Source organism: Thamnophis sirtalis, unplaced genomic scaffold (assembly GCF_051295495.1).
Source record: "Thamnophis sirtalis isolate CommonGarterSnake01/CBP01778 unplaced genomic scaffold, rThaSir2_p1.2 scaffold_7, whole genome shotgun sequence".
In the NCBI taxonomy this organism is placed as follows: Eukaryota; Metazoa; Chordata; class Lepidosauria; order Squamata; family Natricidae; genus Thamnophis; species Thamnophis sirtalis.
Window position 1 is genome coordinate 97111963 of NW_028261387.1, and position 21528 is coordinate 97133490.

The 21528-nt window shown below is 58.4% G+C and overlaps 1 protein-coding gene across 1 annotated transcript; it reads right to left on the reverse strand.

Moving 5' to 3' along the window:
- Positions 1-241: 241 nt before the first annotated feature.
- LOC106555438 (protein-glutamine gamma-glutamyltransferase E) lies at positions 242-17566 on the reverse strand. The gene is made up of 13 exons (XM_087720884.1): positions 17496-17566; positions 10387-10586; positions 9779-10000; positions 9302-9420; positions 8572-8700; positions 6876-7053; positions 5990-6125; positions 4948-5051; positions 3822-4067; positions 2934-3230; positions 1812-1969; positions 1503-1636; positions 242-490 (listed from the first exon to the last, which is right to left on the reverse strand). The coding sequence occupies exons 1-13, from the start codon at positions 17564-17566 to the stop codon at positions 340-342; spliced, it is 2145 nt and encodes a 714-aa protein (XP_087577010.1). The 3' UTR covers positions 242-339.
- Between the last annotated feature and the right edge of the window lie 3962 nt (positions 17567-21528).

The following is a 21528-nucleotide window of genomic DNA, read 5'->3' on the forward strand; positions in this document are numbered from 1 at the left end:
ACTCCATGTCAAATCTGAGCAAGAGACACACTTAGGAAGGAGTCCTGCACAGCCTCTTAGAAGAGAGAGCAGGGATGCCGCAGCCATCAACCTGCCATCTAAGATTACCCATGTACGGAGTCCAGGCCTCCTCCTGGCCAAGCTGGGAACTTTCTGGCAAGAAAAGGAAGGATGGCTGTGAGGCCCCCACAGTGAGGTTTTACCTGCATTGAGGAGTCAAGATATTTCAGATACAGGGAGAAAACGTTTATTTGGGGTATGCTAATCAGACAAAACGGCACTTGGTTGCACCGGGAGGCTCTCCCTCGGCATCACGGCCTCCTTCTTCCCCCTCACAGCTCAGTTGGGGGACACCGTGACGGTCTCGAAGGCCTTGATGTCTTGGAATATGTTGCAGGAGAAGTTGACGAGCAGCTGCTTCGTCCCGCTCTTGCTGGGACTGACCTCAAAGTGCATCTGTGAGCTCTGCTTGGCCTTTAAGGGGGGCACCCTGCAAAGAAGCAGCAAGGGAACTGGTCAGTTTTGCACCTGAGGAGCATCCAAGGGCTTGGAGCACCGGGCAGGGGCCCTCCACCCATGCCTCTCCTTCCCTAGGAGCTGGTTACTCTCTGTATCGCAAGCACCACTGTTTGAGGAAGGGCCTGGAGGCAGGCCAAAGCCAAAGGGGGTGTGGGCAAGGGTGTGCGAGGGTCAGCCGAGAGCCAAGGAGCCCTCATCCACACAGACGCAGGGAGGACCTGGGGAAGGCCTCTCCGCCCGAGAGGGAGAGCCACCTGATGGCCAGGCCCAGCTCTTCACATGGACTCTCAGCTGGGAAGCTCCCCCTCAGGGGCAACGGCCTCCTAGAAGGGAGGGACCTTGGAGACCAACTAGTCCACCTCCCTGCCCAGCTTGGCAGCATCCCCGACAGAGGGCCACCCGGCCTCCGCTAAGGCACCTCCAGCAAAGAAGTCTGTTCCACAGGAGGAGCGGACGGCTCAGCCTGGGAAAAGGGGACCTGGAAGTGTGGGGGGGGGGGGGAGATGAAAGGGTGCCACGTGGAAGCTGCCCATCGCCATGGAAACCAGCACCGGAGACAATGGGCGGCTGAAGCCAAACCTGGCCTAGCAACCTGTGACCTGAGGGGCAAAGAGAGGAGGACTTGGGCCTCTTCAGACGGAGCCCATTATCCTCCAGGCGTTTTTGTTCTGTTCCCAAGCCGGCTTCCTGCCCACTGAGGCCCCAGCAGGCACAACCTGCTTATGGGCTCACTGGGCAGAAGTGGATGGAAGGCTCCCCGTCCGCAGTGCATCTTCCCTCCACAACCTTTGTGGCATGGTTGGAAAAGGCAGAGCGCTCAGTTTGGCCTCGTCTCCCCCCCTCAGCAAAGCCCCCAAAGCTCCCCAACAGTGGTCCGGGGTGTGGCTAATTGGAAACTCCTCTCTGGCAGAGCAGAGCCGTCACCTGGACCCCCCTCACCCCTGCCCCCCGCAGCCCCCCCCCCGGACCCTCCTGGCACTTACTCCATCTTGAGCTTCTCTGCCAGCAGGTCGCTGCCCTCCACCTGCAGGACGCACTCCTTCAGCTCCTCATCCAGAGGGTTGGTGAAGTTGGCTTCCACCTTCGTCGCCTGCCCCACCTTGGCCTGGCCCAGCACCTGCCCCGGAGCAGAGAGCCCGGTGAGTCCAGCCCCCCTGAAGGCCTGGCGGGAGCCCAGGAGCCACAGGCGTGGCTGGCCCACCCCCCACCCCTGGCCGTGGCCGGCTTTGGCCGTTGCCCAGCCAGAGGGGGCTGTTGGCCAAGGCCATCCCTCCCCCACTGAGCCAGCCCACCTTTATGGCAATGGAGGGGTTGTCCAGGGTGATATCTCTTTCCACCACGGTGTCCTGCCCCTCTTCCAGCTGGCACAGGGCAGTGGCACGGAGCATGTTGTCTGCGGTGAGGTGCCGCTGGTATTCGGTGTAGGAAATCTTGATAGGAAAGCTTTTCTCTGAAAGGAAAAGTCCGTCCGTGTCTGTCTCTCAGCTGGACCCGCCTGGCAGCCCCTCCCCACTCTCCCCCCCCCCAGTGCCCCTCTGCTGGGGAGTGAGCCCACGCACAGGGGTGCCCCAGAGCTGCCTTTGAAAGGAGCTGCCCGGCTGCGTGCGTGTGCCATGCCACCTCTGCTTATTCAAGCTGCCACAAGGCGGCTGCTGAGGTGGGGAGGGTGAAGGCTGCGCGAAGCCCCCCTTGGAGGGTTTAGTCATTCAGGGCTCCTTTTCTTTCTCTGCCTGCAATTCTTGAAGCCCCAAAGCTCAAAAGATCTTCCCTTCCGGATCAGGTGCATTTCTCCTTCAGGGCAGAAGGGAGGATGCCCACCTACAGGAAAGGGGCACCGAGGGCAGCCCTGAATCTCAAGCCCAGCAGCTGCCAACCTCCCGGCCCTAAGACCTTGCCCGGCCCTGCTGCGCCCCTCCCCCCCGGGACGACCTTTGCGCCTTTGCGTGCCGAGGCAGCCCCTTGTCGAAAGGAGGAAGGCCTGACCCAGCAAGGCGCCTGATGCCCCGCGAAGGTCCTGCGGCTCTCAAGCTCTGGGCCCTTTTTCCTGGCCACTGCGCCCCTGCCCACAACCGCAGGTGGGGGACAAACGCTCAGCAGTCCACCTCGTTGTGGCCATCGGTGGGTGGGGCAGGCCGAGGCCCACAGGAAGAGGGGAAGAGCGCCATGCTGGTCCCGGCCGGGATGCTGCCTCCCTTCTGGTCGTGGGCTGGATGCCAACCAAGCCACCTGCTGCCACCCGGGCACAAGGGCCAGCCCTCGAAGGCCAATCCTCTCCTTACTCACCCACACGGTTTTGTGCCCACACCCCTCTCTTCTCTCGGTCCACTATGGGGGGGGGTGGAGGAAGGGGGCCAGGCGTGGGGTCAGCCCTCCTGCAGCTGGGGGTCAAGCCTGCTGCTCTCCCTGGGACTTACCTTCTTGGGGGCCCAGGTCCATCTTGAGGGTGTCCTTCCAGACCTCGCCGATGGGCTTCCCGGTGTAGATGATGGACCAGGCGGTCATGTTGGCCGTCAGCTTCCTCTGCTCCGAAGCCAAGTTGGTCACCTGGAAGACCAAGCTGACGTCCTTGCCGACCTCTGGGGGGCTCTCCAGCTTGAACTTCCCCGAGATGGGCTTCTCTGCTTCGGGCAGCTTGATAGACGTGGCCGAGAGGGTGTCCAGGTTCAGCTTGCTACGGGCCTTCCTGAAGACTTCCCTCTCCTTGTCCGAGCCTGAGAGGGAACCACAGCGGTGTCTGGGTGTGCCAGGAGAGGCTGCGTTGTGCCAAGAGGCCTCTCGATTTCCGGGGGTCTGAACCACCCAGCTGCCCGTCTGGGCCAGGGGAGGAAAGGGGGCTGAGGATCACTTGTTCCCGGGTGGGACAAGCCGGCCCTGGCGGCTTCCACCGCTGCCTAAAGAGGCCCTCCGGCCCTGGCAGCTCCGCCAGCTTCTCGGGAGCAGAAGGCAGCGTGAGTGGGAGGCTTCCGCTCTGCGGCTGCTTCTGCCGCCACTGGCTGGGTTTCGGCTTGCCCTCCGGCCCTCTGTCAGCTTCAGTGGCAAAATCCACCATGCAAAGATTTGGTGACTCACCAAGAACATTAATCACCCCTTTAATTACTCAATCTTTATTAATTATTCCGTGCAAGGCACCCGGAGTTGCCTCGTCAATGAGGGCTACAGCGTGCAAATGTAATAAATGCACGAATAGATTGCAGCAGGTGTGACCTCTATGCCCGGCATTAACCCTGCAGCCTTCAGGCCCCCAGATTCAGCACCCAATTTATGCGGAGCTGGAAGGAAGGCGCCCCCTTCATCGGCCTTACCTTCTGCGTATTTATATTCGCCGGTGACGTCCCGGCGGGAGTAGCTGCCCACGGCTTTTGTGCTGGTGTTCTGGCCGATGGATTTGGTCTCTGAGTAAATCAATTTTTTTTCTCCGGTCCTGGGATTGTAGAGCCAGGTGACACGGTCAGCATTGACCTCTCCAAAGACAAACGGGGTGTCGTATACCAGGTCCACGTCTCCCTCCTTGATGGCCGTCAGGGAAGCTGGGCCGCACTGGAAGATGCCTGGGGAAGGAGACGATTAGGGTTAAGAGGAGGGAGGGATGCCCATGGTGGAGCTGGGTGCAGAGCGCCTGGTGAGCGCTGGCGTCCTCAGGAGCCGGGCAGCAGAAAACCCCTCGGCAACTCCAGGCGGTGGAGCTGCCAGCTACTCGCTTAGGTGGCTCCGTCAGGGAATAGCCTCTCCTTACAGGAATGCAAATACGGCATCTGGGAATGAAGGATTCCCTGCGGCCGCATCCTGCTCGGCTCTGGCTCTGCAGGAAGCCTCCGGGGTTCATTAGCCGAGGTTGGCTTTGGTTCAGCTGCCAGGATATCCACCCAGGTGCTTTGAACTGAGGGCTCTAAAAGTGGTTAGCTGTGCAGCGTCGCCAGGGGGAGCCATAAGCAGCCATCCAAACAGAACTGATGAATAATAGCATACAGGGCTGTCCTGCGCGTAGACGCGGGATGCTGCCTTCTGCCCACCAGGGGGCAGGATCGCCAAGGATGGTTTACAGAGCCAGGGAGTACAAAAGGATGACAGAAAAGGGGGCTTAGGGGACCCCCCTCAAAACAACTAAGGAGAACCTAGTGCCGTGGCATGATGGCTGGTTATTTGGGGGGAACCAGGGGGGGGGAGTCCCACAGACTGACCCGTTGCGCATTCCCCCTGGGCCGGACCTCCTGCCCCAAGCCCTCTTTCTAGGACATTTCAAAATCTAGGGGGGGGGGAGTGGGTGCGGCTCCCACCTAGGCCTCCCCTCTGTTAACCCCTGGCTGCTACCATGAGCGAGGAGGGGTTGGACTAGAAGACCTCCCAGGCCCCTTCCTTCCCGGGTTCCTTGTTGCTGCTGACCCCGCCCTGCCAGGGAGAGCCCGGCGGGGCCATCCTCCCCCCTCGTACCTGAGCTCCTCTCCTGGGGGGTGGCATCCAGGATTTGCCAGCCGTTGTAGGTGGGCCCAAGGTCAGAGCGGGCAAACCATCCCTCGTTCCACACGTGGAAGTTCCTGCCAGCCAGCGGGAGGGAGAGAGGAGAGGGATGAGCGCAGCGGTCCCTCCCCCCATTTCCCCAGAGAGGCAGGATGGGCTCCCTGGGAGGGTCGCTCGGGGCTGCCTCCCCACAGAGGCCGCCAGCCTCTAACTGGAGCTTTCTTGCCCAGGCGCCACCGGGTGCAGAAAACAGGGCAGAAGGAAGTCTGTAGGGGGCGGGGGCGGGGGGGGAGAAGTGAGGAAAAGGGGGTGGTGGTGGCATGTCCAGGTTGCTTCCACACAGAGTCAAGACCCCTGGGCAAAGGATGACCAGAGAGGAGGGGAGGGGGAGCGCTCCCTCCCTCCCTCCCTCCCTCCCTCCCTCTCATCTCCTTTTACTGCCCCCTAGTGGCCATTATTCTTTCTGAAGTGGGTGCCTCTTTCCCACCATTGAGGGGAGGGGGAGGGGGAGGGCAGGTGTCCTCTGGGGATACCTGTGCTGGCATGGGGGTGGGAGGGGGCCTCAGCCTGCCTTTGATCAGGGAGGAAATCTTAGGAGGATCGGATGAGGCTTACAGGGGGGGGGGGAGGAGGCTGGGGGGGGGGGAGGCTCTTGAAAGACCGTATGGCCCTGGGTCCCTCTGCAGTGTTTGTCCCCGATGGCGGCTGCAGTAAGCGGGGCCTTCATACCACACAGAGCCCTGCCATGCCACATTACCTGGGCTCACTGCCAGCCGAGGCAGCTCCCCTGCTTTGTTCTGGCAAAGGGCTTTCCTCCCTGTGCCCGCCCCACTCCTGGAAAGCCGGTTGCCAACCGTGGCAGAGAGAATCAGGCGCTGCTCTTCCAGAGCTGCCCCCCAGGTAGGAACGAAGCCATGGGAGGAGGGGGTTGGGTGGCTGGCCGTCCCCCCTGCCAGCTGTGGCCACCTGGGGCCTAGGGAACGAGAGGGGGGAGCCCAGAGGGGGGGAAGTTTACCAGACGCTGTCGGTGGCGATGTTCAGAGGGTTCCCCTCAGGATCGTAGTAAACGTCCACCGTGAGGCTCATGTCGGTGTCGTGGGCAGAGTTGAAGTTGGAGATGGCTCGGCTGGGGATTCCCAGGCATCGGAGGACTGCGGGCAGAGGGAGACAAGACGGAGACTGTCTCCACGGCAGGCGCACCTTCTCGGACAGCCTCCGCAGAGGCCGAGCTGGGTGCCATGAGGCAGAGGCCGGGCATAGGATGGACTCCTTGCTACGGCCTCTCAGCTTCCACCGGTCAGGGCTCTGGAGGTGCCTGAGGATGGCCTGGCCAGAGTTAAAGGGTTTGGCTCCTGGGGGGCGGGGGGTGGGGCAGGAGAGGAACGACGGTCCACTATTCCCACTGCTCATCGCTCCCCACCCCACCTGGGCATCAGAAGAAGTGAAGAGGGCAGCCTCCCCCCCCGTCCCTCCACAGCTCCTCTCCATGCCCCCTCTGGACGTGGCTTCCTGCCCATCTCCTCTGCCCTTCTTCCGCCAGGCCAGGCCAGGGGAGGCCCTGCCCACCTTCTCTCCACGGGGTGGGCCAGGATGGGAGTTAAAGGTTTTCCGCAGCCAGGCCCACCAGCCGCACATCCCGAGGGGGGGGGCAACCAGAGAGGTGGAAGCAGCGGCTCTTTCTTCCCCCATCCGAGCTCCCCCCCCCTTGGACATCTAGTGGGGAAAGGCTCCATTGCCCCCCACCCCACCCTGGGGCAGCCAAAGGGGTCCGCAGGACCGTGGGGTTGATTCAGCCCTTCCAGACCACCCTGGGTCTGAGACCACGTGGCCTTTCCTCCGCCTCAGACCCAGCGTCTGCCGGGAGAGACTCCCCGAGTCTCCCCGCTTCTCAGGAGGCCCACCTGTGTTCAGCACCCCCGCAAAGACCCAGCACTGCCCGTAGCGGACGGGCCTGAAGCCAGAGCTCTTCCACTTGCGCAAGATGTCCACGCTGCCCGTCCAGCTGCTGGGGCTCTCCCCCCCTTCGTATTTCCCACTCCAGTTTCCTTGCAGGATGCCGCTGTCATCGTTGCTGTTCACCTGGGGGAGGGGACACCAAGAGAAGCCGCTGTGGGGAAGCCGCTCCGCCCCACCAGCTGCACGGGGGCCCCGTCTGTCTCCTGGCACAGCTCCGGGCTGCCCTTCGTGGCCCCGGGCCAGGTTTCTGGGGGGACTGCTTCTGCCCAGCCACGTCCGATCGCCCGCGAGGTCCAGCAGAGGAGGGACGCCCCGGGTTCTGTCTGCCCAGGGGCGTCCTCTGGCAGGGCTCCGGATATTTCTTTCATTTCATAATTACATTTACACGCTGCCATCTTGCTATCCAAAGGGGGGTGTCATCCTCCCCGAGATGAGATTTGCCCTAATCTTGCTGGTCTTCTGTCAGGTGTCCAAGGCCTGGTCCTTCAGGGGGGGGGGTCGACCCTTTCTGTTGGCCAGTTTGAAGGCTGGGGAGGGATCTGTTTTTACCCAGCTGCTATTTTATGTGCAAGGCCATTTTTGTGGGGGGGGAGGGGGTCTTTCTGCTTTTCCTATATTTCTCCAACCTTCATTGCCACCCAAAGCCACATTCACTCCTGAGGGGCTCCAGCTGAATGAACAGGGGAACAAGCTCTCTTCTGGTTTCTACCACCCGGGCGGGGCTCCTGCAGTGGAAGCCTGACAGGTGAGCCACCAGGATGCCCTGAAACTCAAAGGGCCACCTGGACTTTTCAGCCTCCCTCGGCCGACATTGGGGGCTGGAGATGGAGGGGGGAGTGCTCAAAGGAGCCTCTCCCCCCCCCCCCGAGGGAGTGTGAGACACACCGGAAGGCTGGTTTCCTCCTCTCTGGATTCCCCTTGGGGGATGCCCCCGGGGGCAGATTCAGAATTCGATGTGGCCATCCGAACACCCCCCAAGGAAGCCCACAGCAAGCAGGGCCTCAACACGTGACTCTGAGGCGCTGTCTAAGCAGTGGGGTGGCTCAGTGGCGGGTTTGTACCAGTTCAACCATTGGTTCTCTCGTGCACGCGAGCGACGCTTCTGAACACGCGCAGAAGCGTCCAGCTGCCACTACTGGTTCATCCAAACTGGGCCGAACCAGGAGCAACCCACCTCTGGTGTGGCTGGGTTTGCAGAGCCTGCTTTCAGGGTGGTAAATAGAGAGGGGGGGGGGAGCTGCAGTTCAATGCCAAGCAAGGTCCCCTGGATCTGAAAATGGGATCTGAGCTGAAAGGGATCTTGGCATCCAGCTGGGTCATCCCCGATTCAGCATGTGAAGATGCCAGCCGATGGCTTTGAATGGTACTGCCAGAGGCTCTGTGGGTCAAAAGTTCCCTTCGCTTTGGGGGGGAAAGGATATCTTAAGTTGGCACAACACACCCATGGTATTCTGCTAAAATCCCAGCTGGAGAAATTGGGGGATGTGGGGGAAAGAGGAGGGGGGGGCTTTGCAAAGCATTCAGTTTGCCCTTCACCTCCAAAAGGAGGCATCGTTTCTGCCCCGTCCCTTGGGCTACAGGGGAGGGGGGCAGCTGAAGGGGCTTTCTTATGATCTCGGCTGGATGCAAGCACGTTCCTACCATGGCGCTGAGCACCCGTCCAACGTATTTGGGGTCATTCCGGCGACGCAGATCAGCCGTGGGATCCTTGCGGTGGCTCAAGCTGCGGTCCAGAGCGAAGAGGCAAATGTCCAGGATCTCCGCTTGGAACTGTTGGCAGAGGAGGCTATCAGGCGGGCAATTCCCCTCCCCTACACACACACACACACACACACACACAATTAGTGGCCACAGGGGCTGTGGCAGCTTGGATGCCACTGGCCGATTCCTGAGGTGTGGAAGGTCATCTGGAACCACCTTCAGGTGCCACCAGGAAGGAGTTCCAGTCTTCCAGCTTTGATGGGCAGGATTCTCATTTCAGCTCGGCCTTCCTTTGGGGGGGGGGGATCTTCTCAGAAATTCCTCCGCCACCCAAGCCTGCATCTCTTCCCCCTGCCAGCTCCCTGAATGGAGATTTTGGGGTGGCGTGGGGAGGGCCCTTTTAGGTGCTGGGGGGGGATGTCCTTTCTTCCTAGTCGGCAGGGGGGGGGGGGAGGTGGATTCACTGTTTTCCCACAGTGCTTCCCAGCTGTTGTAAGATTCCCTCCAGCCCAAGACTGGGGGGGGGCACCAGGAGAGGCTGTGGGAAGGGCAGCCAGTGCAGAAGGGCTGACCAACCAAGACAGGGGAAATAATTGAGTGGCTCCATTCAGGAAAGGATTCCAGGATCCCATGTGAAATTACAGCCCAGTGAGGCCTCCTTTCTCCTTACCTGGCCATAGTTCCATCCGAACTGAGAGATGCGGTTCGCACTCCCTGCAAAGAGGACCCCAAACTCCGAGAGGACGTATTCCTGACGCTGCGCATTGTCTGACATGAACACTTCATCCTCTGAAAACCAAGGCAGACACAGTGACTGGGGGTGGGAGGTTTCTCCCCCAGGGGGCAGGTGGGTGCTGTGGGCTCTTTGGACAGCACCCACACACCCCTGGTCAAATCCTGCCCCAAAGCAGGATTGAGAAGCGCCTCCTTGACTGAGAGGCAAGACCTGGGCATTCAGGGGGTGCCAGAGGCCACCGGGAGAGACCGAGGGGGCAGCCCCCCTTCTCTTTTAAAGTGAGGAGGGGCAAAAGGGTGCAGGAGAAGGTTCCATTTTTGCTATGCCCATTAGAATAGAGGCTGCCCCTTGCCCAGGCTGGCAGGGCTTTGAGCTTTGCCCTTTCTGCCCCTTGCCAGGCTGCTTCGGTACCTGGCAGCCAAGGGTTGAACAGTAGCACGAAAGTGCCCAGGACGGAGACGCCGGAATTGCTCTTGATGCCCAGCCGGTAGCGCCCGATGGCAGTGTTCGCTGGGCTGGTGATGGCGAAGACCGACGATCCGGAGACCTGCACCGCGCTCCAGGAGCCTCTGCTGGGGGCACTGGAGACCCCAAAGTCCACGCGGGTCTTGGCCTGCAGGGCAGCGGTCGAGCCTGGAAGGGAAAGCGGCCACCGCTCAGGGGAGGCAGCGGGGCGGGGGGGGGGGCTGCCCCTTGTGGCGGCAGCTGCAGCTGCAGCCGGCACTCGGCCGGGGAGCGCGGATCCCGCAGAACGCGGCGGCGGCGGCGGCGGCGGGGGTGGTGGGGCTACAGAGGGGCCAGGTGCGGGCGGGTGGGCGCCCCGCAGAGCCTGAGAGGGACTCGCCTGGCTGGGCAGGCAACCTCCGGGAGTCCCCGTCAGCCTGGTGAGGGGCGGGGGCACCGGGGGCGAAACGGTAAGCAGCCGGGAAATGGGTTAGTGGTCGTTTCAGTAGTTTATTCTATTTGTATGCCGCCCTCCTCCCGAGAGACTCGGGGCGGCTAAAGGAGGAGCTCCCTACCTCTGTCCACGGTGAAGGTGAGGCCGGCGGTGGCTGGAGGCGACCTCAGCGTCACCAAGAACCCCTGGCCCCGCCGCACCACCAGCTCGGTGCCAGAATAGGAGTTGGTGCGGTGCTCGCGGGCGTTCTCGCTCTGCCTCCAGTCGATGTTGCTGGATGCTGTCAAGAAGGAGAGAGAGAGAGAGGCGGCTGGGCTGCTGCTGCCCCCTCCCCCCCCCTCACCGGGGGGGGGGCACCGATAGGAGCTGTCTGTGTGTGTGTGTGTGTGTGTGTGTGTGTGTGCGTGTGTCAACTGGGGGTGGAGCTAGTCACTGCTTTGGTCCCCACAGGAACCTGCGGCGCTCCAGCCAGAGGAATTAAGGTCCGCCTCCCCCGTCCCTCCCAAAGAAATCAGGGCCTCTCTTGCCTCAGGGCTTGTTGAACCCGAGGAGCCTGGCTGCCGGGCCTCCATGGGCGGCAGGAGCCCCCTGGACCTTTGCTCTGGGCACCACTGGCTATCTGGTCCGAGTCTTTGCCTTTGCTGATGCTCAGGATGGTTGGGGAGAAATCCGGGCGGAAGAGAGGCAGGCAGTGGAGGCCCAAAAGCAAACCCGGAGAAGCAGCATTGAAGGGTCCCGGAAGGGCCACGCAGGAAGAGCCCAGGGCTTTCTGGGAAGAGGAACACCTTCCCAGGCAGGAGGGGGGGAGGGGGGGGAGGAGGAGGAGACCCACAGACAAACGCCAGCAGCCTCTGGACCCGGGACGGGGCTCGTCTGCCGGTTCCCTTGGCACTGGCTGCTCGTGACGCTGGGGGCCACGGAGTCCCCGCAGTCTCCGGCACCATCAGTCACAACTCCCCAGCCCTGGTGAATCGGTCCGGAGAATCCTCCCGGCCCCGTAAGAGCCCTCTGGACCTGCCCACTAAAAGCTGGAGATAAATCCGAGGGGGGGTGGGACGGCAGGCCCCCAAGGACCCCCCCCCAAGCCCTGCTGAGGCAGGAGCCTTTTCCCCACAGACTCTTCTCCAGACTCCTCTCGACTTAGACCGGGCCAGGAAGGCGCCCCAAAGGAAGGAGACTCAGTCTTGAGAGCCGAGCCCAACCCATCCTGCAAGCGCTGGCATGCTGGAGGGTGCTGTGCCCGGCTGCCACTGCTTTCCTCCCAGCTACTGCGGGCCTTTTGCAGGTGTCCCCTTCGCTCTGGACTGGTGAGCATGGACCCCCCCCCCCCGGGGGCAAAATGTCCTGCATAAAGAGCCAGCCCGGGTCAAAGCCCCGCAGGAAGTGGGGCTCCTTCCCTCAGCTCCTGGAGCTCCTTCGAGTGCTCAGGCTGGGCTGGCAGCCCTTGCGGAACGGAGCTCAGGGAAGACAGGTGGGTGCTGAAACCGCTCTGCCCGAGCCCCTTTCCTTCCAGGGTGGGCTGTGCTGCCCAAAGGGTCCCCCCCCCGCCTGCTCCCCTCCCTTCTGTGCCAGCAGTGCAGGGGCAATAGAAAAGGCCCCCCAGGCCCCCCCAGGCCCCCCCAGGTGGGGAAGGGCAGGGGGCCGGGGGTGCGCCGGACAAGCCTAGCATCGGGTCTGCTGGGTGAGGGGCTCTCCAGTCCTTGGAAAGAGGCCTTGCGTCCTAAGAGCCCTTTTGGGGGTCCCCGGGCTCAGCCTGCCTGCTACTCACCAGCCATGGTCTCTGGTGCTCTCCCAGCTGCTCTCCGGACGCCTCTGGACAACGTTCTGGGATCAGATGAAGCTCCAGGGATTTGGGAACCACCTTATATAGGGCGACTGGCAGCTCCTCCTCCCCCTCCTCCCTCTCCTCCTGCCCAGGGGGTGAGGCTGCTGGGTCACCTCCGTGGTGCTGCAACGTCTGTCTTGCCCTGATGCAAGAGGAGGGCAGGGGAGACACGGGCGGCTCTTCCTTCTCACCGATGAGTGAGAGGCTGAGAAAGGGTGCAAGTAGGGAGTCACTTGCCAAGGAGGAACGGGGAGGGTGAGTCAGCCAGCTGCACCGATCGCCTTGGCAGAGGAGGCTCCGGGCAGCCTCACTGGCCTTCCAGGCAGAAAGGGGCCACGCGGGCTCCCAGAGAGCGCTTGGCCAGCCTGATCCAGGGGCATCCTGGTCTGCCCCTGGCAGCTGCCGCCGCCGCTGTGTGGGGCAGACGAGGTGGTGCACAAGGGTTCCCTTCTGAGTCTGGGGCCAATGAAGCCCCCTCCCCGTTCCTGGCACCATGATCCTTCCGGCCCCAGGGCTGTGGCAGCTGATCTTCTGAAGCGGACCCTCTGCAACACCCCCCACCCTCCACCCCGGATCACAAGCCAGATGGGGGGAGGAGCAGCTGTTTGCAGGCCAAGTGGCAGAGCCACCCAACGGCCTCTTGGTGTGGACCAGCCAGGCCAAGCTGGGAGAGGAGCCCATCCTCGGATTTGGCTCTCTCTCAAAATCCCCCCCCCCCCGTTATAACGTCAGTTCATCTCTTGGCTTTCTCTGAGGGGTGAAGAAAATCCATTTAACATTTTAGCCGCTTATGGACTCCTCTGTTAGCGGTCTGTCTGTCTGCCTGTGAGTGTCCTTGTGACTGCAGTCTCCTTGGCAAGGTTTCTCCAAAGTGGTTGGCCATTGCCTCCTGCACAGGCTGAGAGAGGTGGCTGGCCCACGGTCGCCTAGCTGGCTTAGTACCTAAGCGGGGCTAGAATGGACGGCCTGCCGGTTTTCCAGCCGGTGCCTTGACCCGCAACACCACACGGATTCCCCCTCCTGGCCCAAACCCTCCGAAGAGTCTTTTGGCAGAGCAGAAGCGGAGCTGGGCATAAGTGAGAGAGATTCAGCGCAGCTCTCCTCCTGCCAGGGACGATTCCATGCGCTCCGATGTGGCTTTTCTATGGTCAGACAGACAGAGGGAATCCCAGACAGTGGAATTAAGGGAGGGAAATCCTCTAAGAGGGACTTTCGGCTTCACTTGTGGCTCCCCATTTCCCTCCACCAGAAGTCAAGAAGTCTTTTCTAAGAGGGGCCCTGAGGTGGCCCAAAACCTTGCTCAGGTGCCGTTTCCCACCATCACCCACTCAGGTTGCCCTCCCTCTTTCCAGCCCCAGAGGCCTCTGCGCAGGCATGGGGAAAGGGCCGCTGCTTGCAAATAGCTGAATGAGCCATATTTCCCAGAGAGGGAGCTGTCACCCCCCCTCCCCACATACACATATTGCCTGATCTGCCCAGCCCCCTCTGCTGTTCTAAAATCTCCTAGAAACATCTTCAGTCCGGCGTGCTATTGGCGTCAAGGGGAACCAAGGCAGCCTTTAGCCACCGCATCAGGGAGCCCCTCCCACCCTCCCGGCAGAGTGGGTGCTGGGGAGGGGGCTTCTTTTCCTGCCCCTCCCTCTGGCTATCCTGCCCTGTAATGCCTCCTGAGCCCCTTCCCTGCGTCTCCCGGGACGTGTCTGTGGCTTCCTTGCCACTCAGTGGGCGGCCAACCTAGGCGCTGGAAAGAGCCCGGAGCTCTTGATGGCTTTTAGGTAGCCTAATACGTGAGGAATTCACACAGGCAATTACAAGACCTCCCAGAGAAAGAAGTCGGAATCGGGGGCCCATGGGGCAGAGTTAGGCGGTGAGATCGTTTGGATCAGAATTTCCACAAGCTCTTGCCAGCGGCATAGCTTGTTGGGCTGGTAGCGCTCGGAGGGTGGCTTCTCTGGAAAGCTACCCAAGTGGCATCTCCCCCAATTTGGGGGTGCTCCCCACCCCACAGCCTGCAAGTCATCCTTAATTCCATCTCTCTCTCTTTTTCTATATGTTTCTCTGACTCTCTCTCTCTCCCTCCCTCCCTCCCTCCCTCCCTCCCTCTCTCTCTCTCTCACACACACAGAGCCTACACCAGGGGCCACTGGCTACTGGGAGGGGGGGTGTCTTTCTGGCATCTCTCCCGTCCCCAGCTTGCACAGCCACGGAATGTGGGGGCTCAGCAGAAGGTCCCACTTTGGCTTGGTGGCTCTCTCGCCCCGGAGGAAACCCCCACCAGGCCCTGTGTGTCCAGCAGCAGCTGCCGCCTGGGAGAGGGGATCACGCCCTCCCCCTGTCGTGTGGCGGAGGGGAGGGGAGAGCAAGGGCTCTCCTCGGGCTGCCAGCCTCGCACGCCAAGCCTTTGCCAGCCTCAGAGGGAGCTGCCTTTCTGGGCCCCACATTCGGCCTTTGCTCCCCACCTTGCAGAGAGCCCCCCCCTCCCGCCTGCCAGCAGAGTGGCTGGCCTGAGCCTCCTCCTCCTCCGCCTGGACGCAAAAGAGGAACCGGAGGGGGGGGGAGCGATAGACGTACGGCCTCTTAGCCATTGCTTTCCATGCTAGGTCCCCTTCCGTATGCGCCCACACTGCTCCCCCCCAGCCACGGAAGAGCAGCTTGGGGGTCTGGCGGTGGGGACGAAGGGCCCCAGTCTCACTGCCCTTTGGGCGCCTTGTGACCGTGACAAAAGAATTGGGAAAGCCGGGGAAGCGCTGGAGCAATCCGGGCCACAGAGTGAGCAAGAGCCAGGCAGGAAGGGCTGGGGCAACGCGGGGTATTTGCCAACCTGCCGGTTCCTGGCTCAGCCTGCCAGCCACACACGCACACACGCCCCACAGGAGAGCCTCCTTGGCCCAGGGATTGCCCCCCCCCCCAGTGATTTAGGAGCCTCTGCCTTAACCACCGCTTTGATGCAATCTCCAACCACAAGAGAGTTTCAGTTGCAAAACAGCGGACGGAGCCCCGTGCCTGGCTAAAATACAGCCCCCCCCAGGGCGAGTCCCCCCCAGGGCTGGCCCACCAGGCACCTTCCTAGGTTTCCAAAGAAGCCTCCCCCCCCATGTCTCTGGGGGACGTGGCCCTAAAAGACGGACACAGCAAAGGCATCTCAGCAGGCAGCAGCCCTGCAGGGGAGGGTGTGTGTGCGTGAGTGTGTGTGAGTGTGAGTGACTGGGAAGGGAGGGATGCTCCCATTCCTGCCTTGCCTGGGGATTTCCAGGGGCTCTCATCCTGGTTGGAGAGCCAGTTCTGTGTAGTGGTGTTGGCAACAGGCTAGGAGCCGGGAGACGGTGAGTTCAAGTTCTGCCCTGGGCATGAAAGCCAGCTGGGTGACCTTGGGGCAGCCGCTCTCTCCCAGCCCCAGGGAGAAGGAGGAGGCCTCCAGGAACCCTGGCCAAGGGAGCGGCAGGGACTGGCCCAGGCGCCCACCGTAGTTTTTGTGTGGACACAGCCTGGGAGGGAGATTTATTCTGCAAAGGGCAGGCGGTTTCCCCTGGCCAAGAGGCCATGATCCATCTTATTAATCATATGCCAAATGGCAGGACCGGCCAAATAATCACGGGAGCGGAAGGAGCAAGGTGAGGAGATCAAGTAACGGCCTGGCCAGGGCTCTGGGCTGGCTCCCTCCCACGGGGTCAATACCTGACATGCCAAAAGGTGGATGTTTGCCCAGGCTTAGGACGACCTGGCCTGGCGGCCCCAGAGGGACATGGGGAGGATGCCGAGCGCTCCCTCCCTCCCTCCCTCCCTCCCTCCCAGAAGCTCTGGGAAGGTCCCCGGTGACTGGAGGCTCATCCCAAGCAAGAGCAGAAGAGAAGCTATGCACTGTATCGGTCCCGCTGCCTTACGGCCCTTTTCAAAAGGTCAAACCAAACTCTGCTGTAAAAACCACCAGCAGAAATTAATGTTGGAAATGACAGACTCCATCAAATGACGGATGTCAGGCCTGCAGCCATATTCCTTTTCGACCTTTGACCTGCCACACTTTCTGTTATTATACTATGCTGTGTCTATGGTGGGGAATTGGGAGGTAGAATGGAGTTAAATGCTGTGTAGCCAAAATAAAATTATTTTCTAGAATGCCAAGGTCACCCTTTGTCTCTGCACCTGAATGGAACTGGATGGGTGGAACTGCTAGCATGGCAGTGGGAGATTGGACCATGGGATGGACCTGTGGGTGTGGGGGCAGGTTCTTGAACTTTCACCTGGGTGGGGAAAACCAGGAAGCTTTCAGATTCAGGTTTTCCCAGATGTGACAACATGGTCTCTACATAAATTGGAACTTTGAGCAATGCTTTGCCTTGGATTTTGATTTAATTTTGGATGCTATTTGGAACGCTGACAATGGGAGCTAAACGAGGAGCCTCTGCCTCTCCCCTCAGGTCCTCCGCATCCGTTGGGGCCGCTGTGCTCCGCAGCTGAAGCTTGAGCCCTGCCCATGTGAGCAGCTGCCATCCAGGTCAACGGGATGCCCGGCTGAAAAATGCAGGGTGGATCAGTGAACCACCTGGCTGAATCCGATTGTCCCACCAAGCTCACACAACAAAGTGCCTTTCTCAGGGCGTACAGAAGAAATGCCAGTAGCCTACAACTGCGGGCGCCCTCTCTTACGTGCCCCATTTGTCAACTGGAAAAGTGCTTTCTCAAGAGGCAGCGGGACTCCCTTGGTTTCCCTTTGAAGACATTTCGCTTCTCACTCTAGAAGCTTCCTCAGCTCTGGGTGGGTGGAGAGGAAGGGAAGGATTCAGTCAGAGCCGAAGAAGCTTCCTGGATGAGAAGTGAAACGTCTTCAGAGATAACCAAGGGAGTCCCGTTGCCTCTTGGAAAAGCACCTTTGAGGCAGCCATGACCTGAATGGCGGAGAATCTCCTTAGATGTCAATTGGAAGGTTTAAATCCAGGAAAACACCCCCCCAACCCCCCGGGTATCTGCACAGCCGTTTCATAAGATGAATTTGATGTAAAATTCCAGTGAAAGAAAACTGGATCACCAAGCAAACAAACTCTGGGGAAAATATGACCGGCTCGAAACAAAAATTAGTGGGTTTTGATACCACCCAGCAGTGCTGAAAACTTTGAATAGGATTCACACCTTTCAGGGCTCTCTGAATAGAGGGGAGAGGATCCCCCCCCGCAAGGAGACTGTCCCACCCCCCACCCCCCAGCAGACACCGGATTACGAAGTGGCTGGCTGCTCCCTGAGAGTTTTTGCAGGAGGAAAAGCAGACGCTTCCCAGGTAACAAATGCACCGCTTGGTTGGATAAGTGCTCTAGATATTAACGTAGCTTATTTTATTTTCATGAACCAACCTATTCTAAATGTAACCTATTTAACATAGAACCCCTTGAATATCTTATCCCGACAAAACTGACCACAGATCTCCATCGTCTGTGTATCCTATCACTCTGCGTTTTTCCTCTATCTCTTCACTGCTCTTATCCATGTTTTTCCTGCCATATGCTGAATAAATATAATACCCTGATGGGAGGTGCACTTACTGTGGGTACGTACACAACATGCGCATTGCACACGGACAGGCCTTCCTGGGCACTTGAAGGCTCAGGAGCACCTGCACTTTGTCTCCCCCCCCCCCCCCCGGACAGGCGGGGAGTGTGTGCCTCGGATTCAGCAAGGAAGGGGGGCTGGGGGGGGGAGGCTCTGGTGGGGAGTCCCTGCCTTCCGCTCCAGGGAAGCTCTTTGCCAGCACACCTTGGGCGTTCTGTGCTGGGAGACAGGTAGACTCCCTTCTCCGGAAGCAGTGAGAAGCTGGCTGCCCTCCATCCCATCGAGCTGCAAGATTTCCTAGCATTCCAGGTTGCAGCGGATCAGGCTGGGGCCACCTCCCTCCCAGAGCTCTCGTCTCCTTCAGGCGGCTTCTTTTTGGCAGCAGCAGAGGGGCAGCAGGGGAGCCCAGGGCTTCTCCTTCAGGGATGGCCTTGGAGCATGGCTGCTGCTGGCTCTGCTGCTGCCGTCCAGGGCCGGCTATCTGTCCCCGGTCTTCCCCCTGGGGCTCCTCCATGGGGCTTTCCAGAACGCTGCTGAGTGCTGGGAGCCGAGCGGCATTTGGGCCACTGTTAAAGGCCAGCGACATCACAGGCTCCCTAGGAGATCACACGCAGGCAGTGCAGACGGCTGGATGGGGAAGAGAGCAAAGTCACAATCACGGGTCACTGACTGTCCAGGGGGATCCAGGGCTGCCTCTCCGAGCCTCTTTCCTGTCTGAAATGGCAGAGCCAACAATCAACCTGGACGCCAAGCAGCTGTGTATTAATCCCTGGATTGAAGCTTGCCTATATCCCCTCGGGGCGAGTCCCCCCGACAGAAGGGCCACAGCACGGAGGGGGGCGTCGGTCTCTGAGGCCCCACTGACAATGAGGGGTTCCCAGCCCCAGAGAACATCCCCGAGAGTGCTGCCCACCACGATCCAGAGAGAGAGAACGCCCCAGCTGTTCACATGGCCACAGGTGTCCCGCTTGGGCAGGGAACTCCCGTAACGAGGCTCCCTGTCCCCACCAATTTTCTTTAACCACGATTCTTTTTCAAGTCTTGTCTTGCACTCCCTTCCCTTTATTGTTGTAAGCCGCCCTGAGTCCCCTCAGGGAAAAGGGCGGCATATAAATTTTCAATAAAATCAAATCAAATCAAAATCACCAGAGGCCCTTCTCTGCCCAAGAGGGGGGAACGGAAGCGCTGGAAGGGGTCCATCGAGTCCAATCTCCTGCCACCTGCACCGTCCAAATGCTGCTGAGAGACCCCCGCCTGGGCCGAGGGCTCCACTGCGGACGTGCCCTGCTGGCTGTTTGGGGTTTCCCGTGAGCCTCAGCTGAAACCCCGCCTTCCTCACAGATCCGATGGCTTTGCTATCAGAGAGCGACTGATATAAGGTGGTCGGGAGGGCAGCCCAGAGGTTTCCTGGAAGTCCACCTGGCAGAGCTTGTTGCCCAGTGGATGCCTTGACAATCAGTGTCACAGTAGCCTCCGAAGGCTTTGAAAGAGATGCTTTTTGAAGAAATATCTTCTGTTACCCTGGAGCCACTTGCTTCTCCGGGGGGGGGGGGGGGAGGCTGAGGAAGGGGCGTGCTGTGAGCTGAGCCTCTGGGTCCAGGCTCCTCCTGCTGCTCCATCAAGCTCCCCGCCCCGCTCCGCCTGAGAAAAGTGGCCCAGGGCTGGGACAAGCATTGGCCAATGCCTCTGGATGGGAGGGGATGGTGGCATTTGCCTCGAAGGAGGCAACGGTGCATCGCTTTCTCAAGAGACCGTCGGGACTGAATAACTCTATCCGTTCTCCAGCCTTCCTCTTCTAGGGAAGACCGATGGGGGGGGGGAGGGCAGGAACCAGCTTCAACTCAATTCTAGGAAGACAAGAGGGGCTCTGGGTTTTTGCACTCCATGTTTTCCATGTTATTTTATCTAACCACTGATAAAATAAATCCGATATCTTATAAAATTGTTTATCTTCTTGTTCTCTAATTTCAAATATCAATTTACTCATTTCAGCACATTCCATTATTTTGTGAATAACTTCCTCCTGCATTTGGTATTTTCTCATTTTTCCAATTTTTAGCAAATACGATTCTAGTTGCCATTAACACATTTACAATCAAATATTTCATTTCTCTATTGTGTGTTTCCTGTATAATTCCCAATTAAAAGATCTCTGGTTTCAAGTCTATATGTTTTTGTATCATTTTTTTCCCAATCAGGTGTGGATTTTAGTCCAATATCTTTTTGCTTCTATGCAAGTCCACCACATATGGTAATATGAACCCGGTATCTGATGACATTTCCAACACTTTTCCGATTTATTCTTGAAGACACTAGAGAATGTTATCAATACAGGAATAATAGAATGATCCAGAATATAACATAAAGATATATTATTACTGGATAGATTTAAGATGATGTAATGAATTGTTATAATATAAATGAACCCAATATCTAGTATATCTCATTTAAAATGAAGGAATAATAGTGATAGTCAAACAAATGAGGTATAATGATAATAATGTATACAAACATATTTGATTTGATAATATGTGATTTCATATAAATTGTAAGTGATGACGATGGAAAGGATGCACAAAAACCTTGTAACCAATCGACACTACACTGTATGTAATGGAAGATGGTTTTATGTTTTATGTCATGTTTGTCTATGTCTGTCTAAAAATAAAAACTTTATATATGTGTATATATATATATATATATATATATATATATATATATATATATATATATATATATATATATATATATATATATATATATATATATATATATATATATATATATATATATATATATATGAAGCAGCAAGTGTCCAATCCCTCAAGAGAAACGGATGTACCCAAAAGGTGTTCAGGAACATTCCCTGTTCAGCCACAGGTGTGGACTTGAAAGCTAGAAGGCCAGCCGCTGTGCCAATATTTAATTAATGATTCTGATCTGGGATGATTTCTTCTACTTCTCCCTTCACCTTTTATTTCTTCGCCCTTTTACAGCTAGATGTCGATGCCTGGAGAATCCTAGAGAATTTGGTAAAGGAAGAGCTTTGCCAGCCTTAGAAAAGCCCAAGGGGTTTGCTGGGAGCCAGCCTGGAATGCCGTATGACAGAGAGGAGATGCAGCAAATTGTGTTCTTTGACACAGTGAGATGATTGGGGGACCAAGGGAACCGGGTGGAAGTAGGTTCTTTATTCTCCTCGCTTGATGATCACATCTGGGGCCAGCAACTCTGTGGCTAAGCAGCATAGTTGCTAAAAGAAACAGAAAATGGCTGTGGATTGGGATTTTACGTGTGCATTTTCCATGAACTCTGCTTGCCGGAAGCCAGTTGTGAAACTACCTATGGGGACCACGTGACCCTGGGACTCTGCATCGGTTTGACCCTGGGACTCTGCATCGGTTGTAAACGCAGGAATTGGTCACGAAGCTTTTTCCCCCACACTGCCTATCTTTGAATGGTCATTAAACAAGGTAGTTGGTAAATGAGGACTATCTGCAAGGTGCTTGATAAAACAGATACACTCCCTGGAGGCGTGTGAAATGGATGGCCTCATTTCGTGATGGATTTGCCATGGCTGAAGAAGGGTAGCCGCCCCCTAAACCTGGAAGGGTCTGTCCCCCTCTGCCTGGAGGGAGCCCCGTGGTGGGGTTCCCCAGAGTCCTTGCCTGGGCTCACTTACCCTTCAGCGTCTTCATACAGGACTTGGACGAGGGGATGGGAGGCTTACAAAATCTGTGGGGGATAGGAAGATGGGAGGAACTGCAGGCACCTCAGAAGAGAGGCTCGAGGTTCAAAAGAATCTTGGCAGACTGGGTCCACCAAATTCTGTTTGTTGTTGGGAATGCACTTAATGGGGGGGGGGAAGCAAGCACACTAAGTGCAAGACAGCAATGCCTGGCT